Here is a 17,895-nt window from a genome sequence, read left to right on the forward strand (position 1 = left end):
GCATTATTAGATAAATATAACAAAGATTTATAATGTGCATTTAAATAAATGCCATGAAATAAGGACACCCATGAAATACTCCATTTCAAAGCCTTCCACTTTTCGAATATATAAAATAACTTGAAATGACCATTCAGTCAGATTTTTTGTAAATATGTGCTATGTTAAATAATAGTCTCTAACAACTACTTTTACCACAGTAGTTAGGTATACTATTTGCCATCCAGAAATAATTACATCAATATAAAACAAAGTTGCTGTGCTGATCCTTGTAGTTTCTGGTCTGTTTGCTCCAGTAAACTGAAGGCAAAACGTTTTGCCTTCATAGAAAAAATACTCTTTTTTTTTTTTTTTTTTTTTTTTAAGCGGTGTCACCTGAACGTATTTCTGAGGCACGTGTGAATGTCACCATACAAGTAATCTCAAAAGCAAAAGAAATGTGAAACATTTAGTATGTGCCCTCGAGTTTTATCGCAGTGTTTTAGAGTCTAATACCCTGGACATACTATGAATCGTCATTAACGACCAGCGTGTTTCCTTATAATTTCAGTTTAAATTTAAGTTAATTTCAGCAGCCTTAGTGTGAGTTGCCAATTTCTCGAACGCTCTGCTTGGCCTCCCCTCTGTAGTGGAAAAAGAGATGCGTGAAGTGAGATGAGTGACGTTCTCCCCCTATACACCCTGTATACACGAGGCTCACTGCACCTGTACTGTATCTTATCCAACAAAGACAAACGTAAAACAAGCTCTGAAAACCTGGACGCTTGAAAATATAAAACTTTCGCAGAACCTCTTAGATGCACCTGGACAAAAAAAAAAAAAAAAAAAAAAAAAAATTCACAACTGCCATCTGGAAGGTGAATTTTCACTATGCTGTAAACATTGGACAGGTCAACTGGAATTTAACCCTGCGGAACAGGGTTAAAACTGGGGTGGAGGGGAGGTGGGAGGGGCTTAAGCAACCATGTGCTGTGAGCACTGGCTCCAGCTTCAGCTTCGTCTCAGGTGGTGCTGGAGGAGCAGCGCTGGAGCAAAAGAGCATGGCAGGTGTCGCATACCCTCACGGGTTTGGGCGAGGCGGGCAGAGGCAGCTCATTGTCAGAGCAGGCGTTGCAGAAGATCTCCCCGCAGTTCCTACAATGATGCTGGGACACGAGAGAGGGCCATGAGTTGGGCCACAGCGGAGCAGTTCCTAGGTGCATTAATTATGCAGGAAGTTTTTAAACATACATTTACATAAATCAAAGAACATCCAAAAAGTCTTATGTGCAATGAAAGACTAATCAGTTTTGTAATGTCTAATTCGCAGCTAATAGCTGCCCTCTACCCATTTGCTTCAGCATCATTTATCATCTTTTATTTTTCGGCTGCAGTATATTTCACGTCCAGATCTTACAGTTTTATATAAGCTACTTAAAAATTTAATTTATAATTAATTACCGATTTAATGTAAATTTATCATCAAGTACTTTAAGCACTACAGCGGAGATTGACCTGAAATAGACCTGGACATTATACAGAGGTGTTTAGATTTTTACATTTACATTTATTCATTTCGCTGATGCTTTTATGCTAAGCTTCTTACAATTATTTATCTACTTACGCAGCAGGGCAGTTTTAGTGAGCAAAGTACGTACCTTGATATTTTTGGTAGTGGATGGGAGTTTTTACCATTTTGCATATAAATTGCATAATAAAACTGAATATTTGCCGACAATCTTTTGCGAATTACACGTCAATCGAACGCTCGTGCCGAGGAGCACACATTTTATAGACTGATGTGCATCGCAAACAACAACAACGGTGGAAAGAGGCAAGTTCATTTTAATCATTTCTTCAAAAAGAATGAAAATACGGTTTTAAATACACAAGTATTTCTCGTGTTAAAGTGAGTTATATATGGTTTTGAAAAGATCCTAAATGGTACTGTGCTAATATACAGTCATGTGCCGCTTAACGGCCGACCACATATACGACTATGGTCCCATAAGTTAATAATGGAATGAAAATTAATCGACTAACGACGCCGTAGCACAACGCGTTACGTGCTCGTGGTGGTGCTGCTGTAAACAAACCTACTGCGCTGCCAGTCGTACAACTATAGCACATACAACTATGTACAGTAGATAATACTTGATAATGATAAACACGTATGTTACTGGTTTATGTATTTACTATACTGTACTTTTTATCGTTATTTTACTGTACTCTTATAATAAAACGTTTACTGTAAAACAGTATGCTGTGTTACGCCGGCAGCAGCGTCAAACCTCGTGTTTACCGCATTTCTTGCATCGAGGCTATACCATCTAGGTTTGTATGCTGTAAGTACGCTGTATGATGTTCGCACGACGACGAAATTGCCCGACGACATTTCTCAGAACGTATCCCCGTTGTTAAGTGACGCATGTATACTTTTTGTTTCTACTAAGTTTCGTCGTCGTCGTCAATACTGCTTTTGATTCTCTTATTATCGCTCAGACTAACTGCTCTATAATGCTGATAAAATACACTGTCATTAGGGGCTAAAATGTATTAAACAATCAAAACTAAAGCTAATTAATTTATATACAAGAATGTTTAGTAGGAAAGCACTGTTAATAGCATTGTTAAGACTGGCTGCTTGAAATGTCCAGCCCATTCCATCCCATCACACAGCTGCCCTTGCCAAAGATTTTGCTGAAATCCAACAAGCACCCAGCTTATTAATAAATTATTCTGGTGGCGGCACAGACCAAAGGAACACCTGCTTAGTAGTTTTTATTTACATCTTAATTAATGCCATGAAAACTGTTTCAAGTGGAGTTATTAGAACCGGTCTCTTTCATACGGTACTTGGTATTATTTAATATTTGTGGCACTTTTACCTTCAGTATTACTTTTTCTTGTTATACCAGAGACTGTAGTTATCTATCAACACCACCAGAATGCGGAGAAAAATAAAAAGAAAAATTCCCTACATGACCTCAACATTTTATTAATTTTGGCCTTATAGTAAGACTCAAGATGATGGGTGCACATTATATCAGAGGTATTACCACAGATACCGCCCACAGAATCATGCTAAATTATACAGTATAAACGCACACAATTACATTTATAACAGGTTTGTGTTACTATTTAAAAATGTCAATGATATTATGTCGTCAGTCTTTTTCCGTCAGTAATCCTGACCTTTCTCCTAGAGATGGAGAACTCCTTTTCGCACAGCTTACAGTGGGTGGCATCCCTGTCTTTGAGCCAAACCTGCCCCCCCTGCAATGCAAAAACATAGTATGTCTTTCAGTATTATTTCCATCTTTTTCCACCGAAATCTGCTTACCCGGATTTGCAAGGAGCTACTACTAGATCATCATTAGACTGTAAGCTGTTCTAATAGCACGCTGTTTAATACCCACCTGAAGAGCTTTATTCGCTTCCTTTATGTCTTCAATTTTCAACTTTGATCTGGGAAATTAAACATTTTTGTTGGAAAAAACCAGTTTATGCACATTTCAAATTCAGACAGAATATAAATCGACAGAGATTTACTGAATAAATTGCCAAGTGCACACCATCTACCACCAGCCGTGTCTTACGCCTAGACGAGGATTTATTTTGAAGATATAAATATAGAGAGGACAGTGAAGAAGCTAACAGGCAGTATCCAAAGAAGCAAACTACATTTACATTCATCTGACACTTTCTCCAAAGTGACTTACAATGTTAAGCTACTTCCAATTACTTACCCATTTGTACAACTGAGTAATTTTTTTTGGTACTGGCACAATTTAGGGGAAATATCTGGCTCAAGGGTTCTACAGCTGGATCCAAAGGCAGTAGCTCTAACCACTACACTACCAGATGTCCCACACTAGCTGTAGTAAGTATCGCAAAGATACTACCTTACTGGCAATGAAATGGAGAACAGAGACGCTTACTCGCTGAGCTTGTAGCCAAGTTCCTGCAAGGCCTGCTCCTGTTCCGCGCAGATCCCCTTCAGTGCCCTGTTCTCATCCTGCAACTGATGAAACTCCTGGGAAGATGAACAGAGAGAAAACGTAAGAAAAACGGGAGTTCTTTATCGGGCTTTCTTTTTTACGACATGGGTTGGACCGGGTCCTGCTCTCCGAGTCCCGCTTGGGGTGCCTTGCGACGGACTGGCGTCCCGTCCTGGGTGTGTCCCCTCCCCCTCCAGCCTTGCGCCCTGTGTTGCCAGGGCAGGCTCCGGCTCCCCGCGACCCCGTATGGGACAAGCGGTTCCGGACAACGCGTTTGTGTGTTTTACGACATGTCCTAAACACCCCAGCCAGGAGACTCAAAGAATGCCAAGGAGGAGGGGTTGTCTGCCCCCTCACTGCCTCTGATCTGCCGAGTGGTGCTGCTCGGTTTCTGTTGGGGGGGGGGGGGGAAGAACACCCGAGCTGTTGCTTCCTACCCTGCACAACGGTCCTGGTGGTTATTTACGTTTATTCATTGAGCAGATGCTTTTCTCCAAAGCTGGAAATGTAAGTGCATTTCATCAGCTTACGAAAAGTTATAGATGCAAACATCTCATTGTCAAAGTACAGTCACTTGGTCCAATAACCCCCGTTTACAGCAGCAACATAAAGAATTGATGACAGGGCTCTCATTCTCTCTGTGTCCCATTTGACTTGCAAACTTCTTGTGAAATGAACCAACTTTTGGTCTCAAATGTGGTTTGTAAGGTAGGGATGAAATGTACCGATATGCACGTTCCTAGGACGCGTCGCCGACGTTGACGGACCCTCTACCTTTTTGAGCCCGTTTATTTGCTGGGCCTCGGTGCTGAGCTGGGTGATGGTCTCGCGCTCTCGCTCCAGGTCATTTTGCAGGGTCTGTCTCCACTCCTTCTCAATCTTCAGGTCCGTCTCCAACTGAACCCTGCACCAGGAAACGGAGAGCTTTCCTTCTTCGCAAAGCAAGACCCAGCAGGAACCGGCCTATGCTACAGCCATATATAAATAAGTTATTAGAAATATAAATACACATTAAAGCATTGATTAACTCTAGTGCAGTAAATTTATTAAGTATTTCCTAATGTTGGTCACAACACCACAATTAGATTTAGGAAGCTTATTCAACAGTAGCTGTACGTGGTTCAGCAGAAGGTGGCTGCCAAGCTAAACGAACATGTCTGAGATGCAAAGCAGGTGGTAGGACTGGGTTTGCTGACCCCAGTGGTACCACCAGACACTCACAGCTGCTTCTCTCTTTGGCTGATCTGCCTTTGCAGGCTGTCCGCCTTGTTGGCAAAGTCCTGTTTGAACTTGCGCACCTCGTCCTCGGCGCTCCACTGGTCCCGTTCCGCCTCCTGCAATCTGCCGTAATTCAAACCCACCGGGTAAAACGGAGGCTCCAATCACAGAGGATGGGGGTGGGGTGGGGAGGTGGGACGAGAATGGCGGGGCGGAGGGTTGCACAACGTAAAAGATGAGGAAAGGAAAATGTGACAGGAGGAGAGCTGGGCCCTCCTGTGGAAAAGGTAAACAAGGCTGAATGCAAACTTGAGGAGGTGAACATTAGGTGTGTTGGACTACGGCTTTTTGGGGGTGGGGGGTTACGTGGCCGGGCTCGGGTCACTTGCAGGTCAAAGCCAGGAGTCATTTTGCTAGGAAAGACCATTTGCCATCAATGACTCAAGTTAATTTTTAAAAAAAAAAAAAAGAAGAAAAGAAAAAAAAAGACAAGGCAAACTTCAAAACATCTAACTTTATTATTTCAGACACCAAATGACACGATATAATTTTTACTCCCTGTCTAACGAGTGCCCTAACTCACAGGTTCTGCGTATCCGTACATTTCGTGATGCCTCTAAGCGCTGCTCTAGAAAACGTACTCTTAGAAAAGCTCGTCTTCAAAAAAGTGAACTCAAATATACAAACAAAGCAAAAAAAAAAAAAAAAAAAAGAATATACAGAAGAACGAATAATCCCTTAAATTTCAGACAATATTACGTTAGTGGATGTTCCACATTTTTATCCCCCTAAGAAACATTAATAGAGAAATAAAGGGCTTTTTCTTCCCCCCCTCAAATCTCAAAAAGAAATGTCTTTGACAAGCTTGTATTGGTGTTCGGTGTCTGTGCTGGCGCATTTCACGAAGGACATGGCAAGGGTTCGAGTCTGGCTCAGCAAGTCTTTGTCGCTGCGTACGGAAAACGCAAGTCACGAAACCCGGTTAACGCATCCGTGGGCAGGGAGGAACGAAGGCGTATAAATGAGGTTTTAAAAAAAAAAAAGCATGGAAATTAAAATTAAAAAAAAATGACAAAAAGAAAAGAGGGGAGAACAAAAAAGGGAAAGAGGATGTCAATATCAGTGAAATTCCATGTTACTTAAAAAGCCGTTCAAAGAGATCGTTAGGCAACACATTCGTAAAGTATCACAAACGAGATGGCGGTAAACCAACAGAAGAGACGGAGGAGGTGGTCCATGTTGACAGACACATGACAAGGCCATGGAAGTACCACACCACACAGCCATCCGACCAGTCAGAGGGGGGTTCGAAATAGCCATACTACAACTTCCCAACACGGGAGAGGCCATGCACACCTGCACAGTAATAATACACAAGCTATATAACTGGATACACCGATATAGAGAACCACAGTAGCGTCTGTAATACGCTGCAAGTAGACATTTGTAAAACATCTAAGGGCGAGAGAAATAAGTAAAAACCTTACGCTAATATTTCATTTAAGTGCAATGTGAGCCATCAAAACCTTTACCTTTGCTCCAGCTGTTTCATGGTTGCAGTTATCTGATTGGTCTTCTCCTCCAGCCGAGCGATGATGTCGTTCTTCTGCTTCATGCTATCATCCGAACGCTGTCGAGAAGGCGGAGGAGGCGGTTACGTGGCGCGACTCTGCTCCGGGGACCAGCAGGTGAGGGTGCGTGTCGAGGCGCTACCTGCATTTTCTGGTACATCTCCACATTGATGGCCTTGACCTCATCCAGCTGGTGCCGCAGACCGATCAGCGTGTCCTGCTTCTCGTGGATGTCCTTCTCCAGCAACTTCATGGCCAGCTCCATCTCCTGCTTCATGCTGACCTGCACCACCAGCTCATTCTCCACGTCCTGCGACACAGCAGCGCTGCTCAACTCACGCCGAGAACATCCACGCTGCACACCGACCCGATGCTGCCTGCCCAAAAGTCGCAGGCAGCCGTGAAGAACTGGTGGGTGGGTGCAAATGACCCCTGACCTGTCGGAGTTGACACTCTTCCCGCAACTGCCTCCGGGCCTCGTTGTACATCTCATCCAGACCTTGCCTCGACTGTTTGTAGGTGTCGAGCTCCACGCCCACGTCCGCCTGGCTCATCTGTCCGAAATCCAACCGCAAGTGTCACGTGACTTACTGCCAAAACACACATGGTGCCTAGCCTTTGATCCAGACAAAAGGGAGAGCAGGCCCACGAGCGGAGTCGTGCACCGGTGCCCATCTGCGCTGCTTAATCCACCGACCTACTTCCACAATGACGTCATTGGAGTAACCGCAAACACCGGCGGTAGAACGGCAGGAGGAAGTCAACGCGTGGGCGGGCTGCGCTTCCTGCCAGCGGTAGCCTGGTGGGATCACTCACCTCGAGGTGTTGCTGGGCTTTCATCAGAATGATGGCGTTCTCGTTTCTCAGCTGATGGTTCTCCTCCTGCAGTTTGATGATGTTGTTCTTTGCGATGGCCAGCTGCAGCATTACGGAAAGGGCCATTAACGACCTCAGCATCGGAAAGCAAAGAAAAGAATCGCGGAATGTCGACGTGCCCTTAACGAGTTACCTCCTCAATGAGTTTAGTGTTAGATTTCTCCAGGGAGTCAACCCGACCTTGCAGGCTGTGAACTGTAGAACTGGGGAAAAGCATGCACAATTATTACTGCTATTAATCAATATGAAAATATGAAATAGCCCTACTCTAAGGTACCAGGTGTCACAGAGAGTAGTGCTGCTGTCTCACAGTGCCTGGGTGGTGCGAGAGGACGTGGGTTCGATCCCCGCTCAGTCCGTGCGGAGTTTGCATGTTCTCCCCGTGTCTGCGTGGGTTTCCTCCCACAGTCCAAAGACATGCTGTTCAGGTTCAGGACCCTGATTATTGTTTACAAATGCATCAATAGAACTGCTCCCAGCTATTTACAGGACTTGATCAACTGCTACACCTCAGCCAGACTCCCGCACTCCTCTACTTTTGCTCGCTTGGTGGTCCCACGCACAAAAGGTAAAGCTTGGAGGTTCTCGGTTCTGGCTCCGATGTGGTGGAACAACCTTCCACTCTCACTCAGAACTGCTGAAACTCTGTCCACATTCAAGAAAGGTCTGAAAACTCACCTTTTTCAGATCCACTTTGCCCAAGAACTCTCCAGCTCATGTACGGTGTAAATGTTCATGCACTGTAACTTCATGAGTATCCCCAGATATAGCCTTTATTCAGCCACTACTCTGGCATTGTATTTGCTTGTTAGTATATCTTATGTTTAAAAAAAAAAAAAAAAAAAAAAAAATTGGTAGGATGGTATCAGGATTTGTCTATCCTGTGTTTTATGCACCTACTTGAACGATGAACTTCGGTGCAACAAGTGGCAGGTAACAAACTAGGTTTACTTGAGACTTTCATGTCTGCAGCTATGTCTCGTTCTCTCAACGTAATGCATAAATTGTACTTTTGCCGAGATGTACGTCGCTTTGGACAAAAGCGTCTGCTAAATGAATAAATGTAAACGTTCACCCACAGTGTGTGAGTGACAGAGAGAGAGTGTGTTCCACTGATGTATGGATGAGTGACCCAGTGTGAGTAGTGTATCTAGCAGTGTAAATTGCCTTGGTGAATAAGGTGTGTGGGCTGATAACGCTACATAGAGTTCATTGGGAGTCACTTTGGAGAAAAGCGTCTGCTAAGCAAAATAACGCAAACGTACCAAGAGAAACATGTAAGTCATTCAAACACTGGGCTCTCACAAGTTACAAGGTCAATATCACATGAACCTAAAAAAAACCCTGTGACTCCCTTTCTCTTCAAACCCATCCATTCATTATAACTGCTTGTCCACTTTACAGTTGTGGTGGTCCAGAGTCTATCCTGGCATTGATCCTGAAAAAACAGGATGTGAAGCAGGGTACACCATGGGCAGGAAATCAACCTATCACAGTGCAATCTCATACACACACACACACAAAATGGGCAATATTTAGAGTCACCAGTTCCTGTGAAACACATCTTTGGACTGTGGTAGGAAACCAGAGCACGTGGAAGAAACCCACAGAAACACAGGGAGAAGATGCAAACTGCGCACGCACACTGAACTGGATTCAAGCCAATGTACAAACGCAACGTCACAAATCTGAGGCACCAGGTCTGCCCACTGTGCCACCCCTCTGTAAAAATCATACGATTTTTAAAAAAAAAAAAAAAAAAAAAAAATTACCGCTTTAAGCAGAAACAAACTTTCCCATGCAAATAACACTTTGACAGTGACAGTTCCTGCTAGACTTGCTGGAACTTGGCCTGATATGAGCCAGACAGCGAACGCCCTTTGAAAGTGCAACTGTCTTTGTCAGAACAAGAGAGGCGCGACTTTAATCGCTGTATCTGGAGCGACGCTACGGGCAGCTTCTATATGGCTTAGATTCGAGGAATCCTGCACGCGGCTGTTTCACGTTCGCACCCATCAACTGGGGCGTTCATTTAAAAAAAAAAAAAACCCATCCAATCGCAGGTTATGATTTCTCACCACTGCTATGACATCAGCTGTATCTCAGGCAAACCTGCGACAACAATCGCAGCGGCTACATCCTGTAGATACTATAGTTGTTCATCAAAGCAACGTTACGACTTTCCAAATGACATCTTTTAAAACTCCTTTCGTTTTCATTTGCCTGCACAGCTCAGAATAAAGTCAGACGCAAACCTGATCAGATCAAACCTGATAACTCACTTGAGCTGCCTGTTCAGCTCTTCTACATAATTCTTCTGGTCCAGAATAGCAGCAATTTGGCCATTTCTACAAAGGAGTAGAAAATACACAGTGAAAAACACAGAGAATGTGAACTCAAATATCCCAATGCCAAGGTGGTGGTGCTGGGGGTTAATTATCTTCACCAGAAGTGGGTATTACCTGTGTAAACGTACAAGCATTTACCTTTCTTCACTCCTGTAGTCATCAATGTCATTCTTCAGATACATGGAGAAATCAATGACTCCAACCTGGATAACAGTATAGAGCAAATTTAGAGCAACGCATTCAAATTTAAAATAGAAAAAATTAATCACAGGCTACAAAACAGATTTGAAAGCTCTTTATCATCATCGCTTTTTCTGAAATCAACGTTAATTACCTTCAGTGGCTAATGACAGGTCATACAGGTAATTTTTATGAGCTGTGCTGAGACTATTTTATTTTGGTCATCATTCTGAGAAGATCTGCATCCTGCAGAGCAGGGGGACTCTTACTTGTGTGTCCAGGTCCTCACCCTTCACGCACAGGTTGGCATCGATGACGTTGAGCCCCACCAGCAGCCCGACGATGACGGCACCTTCCTCCTCCAGCATGACGGCACCGCTCTCGTAGAAGTCGCTGGAAGACCCACATCTGATCACATCTGACCTGTAAACCATCCTGCGTGATTCCTGCGTACAGGTGAACAGCACTGGGGTACAGCTGAGATGTTCTACCTAAGCAGGTCCTTCCGGGTGATGAGGCAGCGGAGGTAGTCAGCCAGTTTCTTCTGCATCAGAGCAAGACGCAACCACGCACGAGCCCGACCCAGAGGGGTCCTGGAGGGACAGAGGAACACCTCCCAGGTGAGCTGAACAGCAAGCAGGGAAGGAAACTATCCTTCATATGACAAAATACTCTTATGCTCTACCACAGTCAGAAGGACCAAATTAAGGATAAGATAGACATCGCAGACTGCCAAAATAGACAACAGCCCCAAAAAATCCGAGCGGTTAACCCAGTTACCACAATTGCTACAACTGGTCATGATAAATAAATCGAGCGATGTCTGTATTATTAAACTTTTACTGATTAGTACTTTGAGGGCAAAAGTGACTTTGAAGTTACAAAGAAGGTTTCAAACAGTCTTCCAATCACAATTATGTCTAAAAGATGAGAAGTCAGTCTACTATTGTAATATCAAAATCAGGAGGAATTATGAGTGCACGCAGTTAGGAAACCTCTGAACTATATTATGAGTTGGTGTTGAAACGGTTAAGGAGCTGAATCAAACACTTAATGATTCCGATTCCAGCGGGAGTGGTCCAGCGCAATGCTCTACCACATGAAGCTTCATCCTCGGCAACTCTGTTTTTTGCATACAAACGTATGATATGCAAATAAATATAACAACACTAACATCACCCAGCAATTCAAAAAAAAGAGCAGATGTTTAGACTGCCACATCTTGCCACTGTTTGTGAAATCCAGTTCTGTCACTTGAAACTGAACCAGCCATTTCAGATGGTTTAACCTTTTAAAAATAGTAGACGGTTGGAAATGTGAAGTGAAAGCACCTCATCGGCAGAGTACTTCCCATTTCTAATTCAAACTCTGGTTCAATATTTCACTTCTTGGAGCAGTTAGGAAATGTGGCACAACACCCTTCCTTTGGTATCAGCCTCCTGCAGGACACATTCCCACGTCCTTCACTGTGACCTCAACCACAGGCGGTGACGGCTGTGTACTCTACGCACTTGAGTCCTGGCAAGTCCCTGACGCTCGCGACGATCTCCCCGGCCTCAGGACACAGCTTCTCCACCATCTCCAGGGGGCCCCACAGTGACTTGTTGTATCCCAGAAAAGACTTCTTCACTGGGGACACATGAGCAAATAGGTGACCTTCAGCTGAAACAGTACTCTGCTCCTGTTTAACCCAGTGATTCATTTTTATAAGAACAAAGATAATACTCGGGCAGAAACCCGAGTGGAACATTACTTTTGCCATTGCGTAATATTTAACGAGAATGACAAGTACGGTAATTATATAAATTATTCACCCCCCAGACTTTTTCAATTTTTTTGTATTGAACATACAACACAATCACAGTGAATTTAAAAAAAAAAAAACACTGATCAGCAATATACTCTTCAATCTCAACATGAAAATTTTGCTGTGTGACTATGGGGGGGCGTGGTCGTGAATACTTATGCAGTTAGTTCTTTTCTGTGTTTTATAATTAATTCAAAATTGATTTTTAGCAACATGTTTTCTCTTTGACAGAGTACTTTAAACCTTAAGGTGGAACCCTACCAAATGCACAGGCTTGGGATAAATGTCGCCTTCCAGTTATGGTTTGTGTCCCCGGGAACAGAGGTGGCGGCAGGGTAATGTGCGGGGTGGTACCTTTCAGACCATGTTTGAGGCAGTGCTCCATGACAACGAAGAACTGCTGCAGGGGTGGGTAGTCAGAGTCAAGGGTGCGGCCAAAGCTCAGTGCCGACTCGATGAGCCCCTTGATGCTCAGCTTGGCCATGTTGAGCAGGTTGGCGCGCTCCATAGCCATGGGGTCCCGGAGAGCTAGCCATGCGGAAGGACAGAAATTGGGGCTTAGATGCCACACACAAGTAGCATGCTGCACTGTGCAGCAGGTGGTAAAGCCACTAATAACCTTTAATGACATTTAATGATTTACCTGGAGGGCTGCAGGTTCAAAGCTCAAACAACCATGCAGCTGCCCACTTTAACAGACCCTTATGCTGCTTTTCTGACAAAAATAGTAAACACCATACAATGGAAACTGACCTTTCAAGTAACTATGGAACTTGTCATTAGCCTAACGTGTAGATTTGATTATTTCTTTTTGTTAGAAACTAACGGGTTTGGCACAAATGCATCACAGGACAGCCCAGAGCTGTGTACACTATTACAGAGCTAAATCACCAGAGTCCGAACAGCCAGACCACTTAACTGACACCGTTTCCTTAATTTACACTTAATGTATCCACCAAGATGACCATGGAACTCCCTCTAAATGTCACGTATGTTAACCTTCATATAATTTAGTTTTTTATTGTACCTGACAATGAGAGTATTCTACCTGGTAAAAGAAAAAATGACAAATGAAATTCATTTAGGAAAAAAAGGCCAATATTCAAAAGAGTTTGTGGTTGAATACTAACATGTATATGAGCCTTAGTGTTTTGCAATAGTTACGCTGCTGTTCCTAGTTGCCAAGGCTACATCTCGAGAAGCATCCCTCGTGGTGGGGCTAGTTACATAACAAACTTCCCAGCAGCTGTGTCTTTATCGTGTACATCTGAACGGCGCCATTTCTCCGAGAGGCACACGTACACCTATTTTTGCTGAGGAGTGTGCACGAGGAACTTGCGGCTAAAGGTAAAAGATTTGTTTCTAAATGCCCTTTCACCTTGGGTGAGGAACATTTTTTTTCCATTGTTTCAGTTTTCACACATATGTTGCAGGTTCCTGCTCTCATACATATTCATGAGGAAAATCTTTCTGGATGGAGCAACGCGCAGTATACAGATGATCGAGGTCTACGCGGCTACGCGTCACACGAACTTGCGTTCGCTTAGCGTACAGCGCGCGTGTATCAGTTCACGAATCAGAGCCACACCGAATAAAAACTCCGAGCGAACTGGCGTGCTCTCACACAGATAAAGAGCTCTTTATCCCTTTATCATCTGACCCTTGTCCCAGGTTTAAGATGAAGTCAGATTACTGCGTTTTGCCAAAATAAAGGCTATCAGAGAAGCAGCCTGTAACACATACAGTATGTAGTCTGAACGTGTATATTCCAACAAACTAAAAAATAATGTACAACCCACTGTGTAAAAATTCTGTATATGGACCGGTGGATACGAAACACTTTCAGGCAGAGGGGAAAAAAATAATGTAACACGAACTAGCAGTCACCAGTTATGAAACAATGTGAGCTTCTCTCTTATTAATCAGTAACAGTGTCCTTGGGCTGCTGCTTTTCTTTTCGCACCCTGGGGTTTCTAGCTCCTCGTATGGATGCTTGGGAGGGCTGGGATTTTGGACTCGCTGTGGCAGTCGTTTCACTTTACATGCATGTAAATAAAATCACACTGCCAAAGCGAGCAGGCGATGTGACATTGTGACCTTGACTCCTACTACCTGATAATAGGGGATCACAACAGCAAACCCACCGCTTCTAGAATTTTGGTTTGAAATCAAACGTAAAAAGTCCCTTACGGCTGCTGAAAGTCATCAGAAGAGAAACAGAAGTCGTGGTTTAACCGGGGTTATGGCACAGCTGGGTTGCGATTCTCTATCCGAGGCACGTGTCGTGATTCAAACGCAGCATCACAAAGGGTCAAGAATTCAAAGTAAATCACTCAGGCTTGGTGAACCAGGACCGGTCCCCAATACCGTCGCTAATACGAACGGGGCAGCAGGTGGCGCAGCGGTTAGAGCCGTCGCCTTGCAATTGAAGGTCCTGTATTCAAGCATCACTTCTGTAGCACCCTTGAGCAAGGCACTTACCCTGAACTGATACCATGAGAATACCCTGCCCCATATATGGGTGAATAAATTAGGCAGCTTGTTACACAAACCTAATGTTAGAGTTTCTTTTGACAAAAGTGTCAGCTAATTAACAATACATTACTTTTAAATAATAAAAGAAACTACGGTGACCACTTCCATGGTTGTCTTTGAGGAAAGGGTATAGAAGTGGTTTACCATTGCTGCCTGCAGCACATGTCTTTTTGGTTGCGAACATGGACAAAACATGCAAACTCCACACACCCTGATGTGGATTTGAATCTTAACCTGAGCGAGCGGCACAGGAGCCGTGGGGCAATTATTACCCGCTGCGCCACTGTGTGACAAATTATTTTAATTGCAGCCTTATGTTGAAGAAAGCCATTATGTCCGTCCATCCATCCATCCATCCATCAGTTACCCCTTGTCCAGAGCAGGGTTGGGATGGTCTAGAACCTATCCAGGAGACACAGGGTGTGAGGCAAGATACACCCACAGGGAGGATGCAAATGAGTTTGCGTGGAGAACTGAGTCGGGATTCAAACCCGCAACCCTAGCCTAGAGCCATAATGGGTCCATCCGATATTTCCGCATAGCCTCACTGAGAACTGCTAACAATTTTGGCTCCCCCAGGCAAGACATGTCACAGGCATATTTCATATTACACAGATTCGTGATAAAATTCCGCGTGGGCTGCAGACAATTCAACCAGGGCTGAGATGGATGTGAAAGTACACATTACATAAAGAGAAAGACCATTACGTCATCCGGAGGCCACCAATCAGAAGACAGCTTCTCACACCGGTGCGCTTTCTGCAAGAGCCAAAGTAAACGCGTCGCATACGGCGGGCCGGTCACCGCCGAACCTGGAACCGCGGCGTGACCACGCAGCGAGGCCCGGGGCCAGCTTACGCACGTCCACGCGGTTTACACACGCGCTAGTAGCACGCGGGGTGCTCCGCGCGCTACCTGGAGATTACGCCGGGGCGTGGTCTGGGGGGGCTGATGTAAAATGTATCCCAGAGACTCTCTGAGAGAGTCACTGTGCAGCATCAAGGACCGGTGTCGGTCAGTTGTACGGAGAAGCTGCTGCTGGACATCAGTGTCCCTTCGTCCAGTGTCCATGCGCATCACCCCGCGGACACGCTCACTGTAACGTCACTACACGCTTTATGCTTTTTTTACCTCAGTAAAGTAACGCGTCACGCATCTGCTACGTACGTCCTACCTGACCTGCCTGCGGCCCAGGCTCATACGCACCACCCAGCAGCCCCTGAGGCGAAAGCCGCCGCGCCCCCCGCTCACCGTGCGCGCCCCACTCCTCGTCCGAGAACGCGCCGTGCTTCTGCTCCGCCGCCTTGGGAAGGACGTGGATGCTGCCCGACAGGGTCTCGGACGCCTTCCTGGCCAACGCGAAGATGGGCGCCTGCCAGCGGCCGTCGGGCGCCTTCGCGGCAGCCGCAGCCCGCTCGGCCGCGCGCTCCTCCTGTAGCCGCAGCACGCCGAACACCTCCTCCTTGTCCTTGCTGCCCTCCGCGTCACCTAGGGCGAGGTCGTGCTCGGCCGCCGGCGTCGCCATGGCGCGGCTCGCTCTCACGAGGCTGGGGCAGATGCGCGTGCTGACAGGAGCGACCACCGCGCGACCATGAGACGAAGCATTCACGCCGCCGATGAGCGAGCGAGCGGCTCCCCGGCGACACCGCCGCGCGGGCTCGAATCTCTGCACGTCCAGCCGCGCGCCCGCGCCGCTACATGCTGCGTCCCGCGCTGTGATTAGAAACGAGACCCGCGCTTTACAACCGAACAGAGATAACGTTTACGCCGACGGAGCGCTGGCCAGAGTCTCCGCGCGCGTCCTGCAAGGGGTGGTGTTCTGTTGCTCACGAGACACAAAAAGGCACTACGTAATGCCGCCGTTTGTACGTGGGACGCACGCTGGCGCCCCCTCGCGCAGCGCGGACGCACTGAGCGGCGCGAGGTGGCAGAGCGCGATTTCGTCGGGTTCACACAGTTTTTTCCCCGCAATAAAAACATGATAAATCACTGTCACTGTGCCGCCTCGAGCAACTATAACAAAATAAAATAAGAGATAAAATAGAATAGACGATAAAAACATGTTCTGACGCTTTACACGGTCTATTTGAGCCATAATAATGTTATATTTATGTAAAATATGAAGCCATGATTGAAACTAAGCCACACATGTTGCTGTCAGCTGCATGGAAGTTAGATGAGAAAATTACAATATTCATAAATGTGCTTTGAAATGATCATATTGGGTAACTGGCTTTAAAAAAGGCTATTTTTGAATTCCCTTTAGAGAATTACTCACAGCAACATGCGGCCCAAGTTTGTCTCATTTAACAAATTCACAGAAATTCAGAGCTTAAGCAAATATATGTATATATATATCACATATATTTCCAAGCCTGTGCTGTAATAGTTAATATGATTTACAGTGGCATCCTATTTGCTGTGGGTCGCTTCCAGTACGCTGGTGTGAAGAGCACAGAGGACCGCAGATAAAATCCAAAGTTCAAGGGGTAAAACTAAGGCTGCGGCGCTTTACCTTGGCTGTAGGCCAGCTGCTCCATGCTCTCCGTGTGTGTGATCCCCCAGCGGTGGAGGCTCTGGGGAGAGTACATGTCCGCTGCTCGGATCTGCCTGGGCACAAGGTCACGGTCACGGTCAACGTGAGCAATTGCGCGGACTGGCAACCGCATGCAGCGGCACCAAGCAGGACAGGGGCGCATAGAAAAACCCTTTGCCTTCGCCACCCCACCGCACCCCTGTCCTGATTCACAGCTGAGCAGAAGATATAACAGAAGATGTCCTGCGATGCCGCAGATGATCGCAGTCACATCCACACAACTCATCTGGACTGATTTAGCTGACATCTGATTGATTACCAACATCATGATGCTGTTGCTTTCTTTGCAGGCAGCAGGTGGCGTAGTGGTTACAGCTGTCACTTTGCAAGCAAAGAACCTGGGTTCAAATCCCTGCTCCTCCTGTAGTACCCCTGGCCATGGTACTTACCCTGAATAGGTCCAGTAAAATTACTCAGTTACAGTTATCGCAAGCATAAAAGTACCCAGCTGTAATAACCATGTTAAGTAGCTTAACATTTAAATCTAACCCAGCTTTGGAGAAAAAGGTCAGCAAAATTAAATGAATGAACAAACAAATAATGTTTGTGGAAATTATGGCATTTTTGTTCCATACAGCTAAGTTGTCGAGTGAAAAGAAAATCACACGTGAGACTTTTACCCTATTTTGTGCCCCGGCTGAGCGCTGCAGAGGAGAACTGCGGGAATGCGTAACTGTAACCGTGCGCCTGTCCTGCCTGGGTGGGCTCGGTCGCTTCTGCTAACCTCAGCTGCCCATCAGGGTCGAGCCCGAGCCGCCGGGCAGAGAGAAGCTTTCATGTAGTC

General features: G+C 45.5%; 1 protein-coding gene across 4 annotated transcripts; it reads right to left on the reverse strand.

Moving 5' to 3' along the window:
* Positions 1-807: 807 nt before the first annotated feature.
* rufy2 (RUN and FYVE domain containing 2) lies at positions 808-16,383 on the reverse strand. 4 transcript variants are annotated; one of them, XM_029251408.1, is made up of 18 exons: positions 15,767-16,382; positions 12,242-12,508; positions 11,685-11,802; positions 10,665-10,766; positions 10,443-10,566; positions 10,132-10,196; positions 9,928-9,993; positions 7,779-7,848; positions 7,586-7,687; positions 7,207-7,323; positions 6,912-7,079; positions 6,731-6,828; positions 5,202-5,321; positions 4,755-4,884; positions 3,921-4,015; positions 3,399-3,447; positions 3,175-3,255; positions 808-1,145 (listed from the first exon to the last, which is right to left on the reverse strand). In XM_029251408.1, exons 1-18 carry the CDS (start codon positions 16,038-16,040, stop codon positions 1,002-1,004), a joined length of 2,190 nt encoding a protein of 729 aa, XP_029107241.1. In that variant the 5' UTR covers positions 16,041-16,382; the 3' UTR covers positions 808-1,001. The 4 variants fall into 4 exon arrangements, with proteins under 4 accessions (XP_029107241.1, XP_029107242.1, XP_029107243.1 ...); XM_029251409.1 differs by having other exon boundaries at positions 809-1,145; positions 12,335-12,508; positions 15,767-16,380; XM_029251410.1 differs by lacking the exons at positions 808-1,145; positions 3,175-3,255; positions 3,399-3,447; ... (1 more) ...; positions 4,755-4,884; positions 5,202-5,321 and adding an exon at positions 5,669-6,147 and having other exon boundaries at positions 15,767-16,383.
* Positions 16,384-17,895: the final 1,512 nt, after the last annotated feature.

This window comes from Scleropages formosus, chromosome 4, assembly GCF_900964775.1.
Source record: "Scleropages formosus chromosome 4, fSclFor1.1, whole genome shotgun sequence".
Lineage (NCBI taxonomy): Eukaryota > Metazoa > Chordata > Actinopteri > Osteoglossiformes > Osteoglossidae > Scleropages > Scleropages formosus.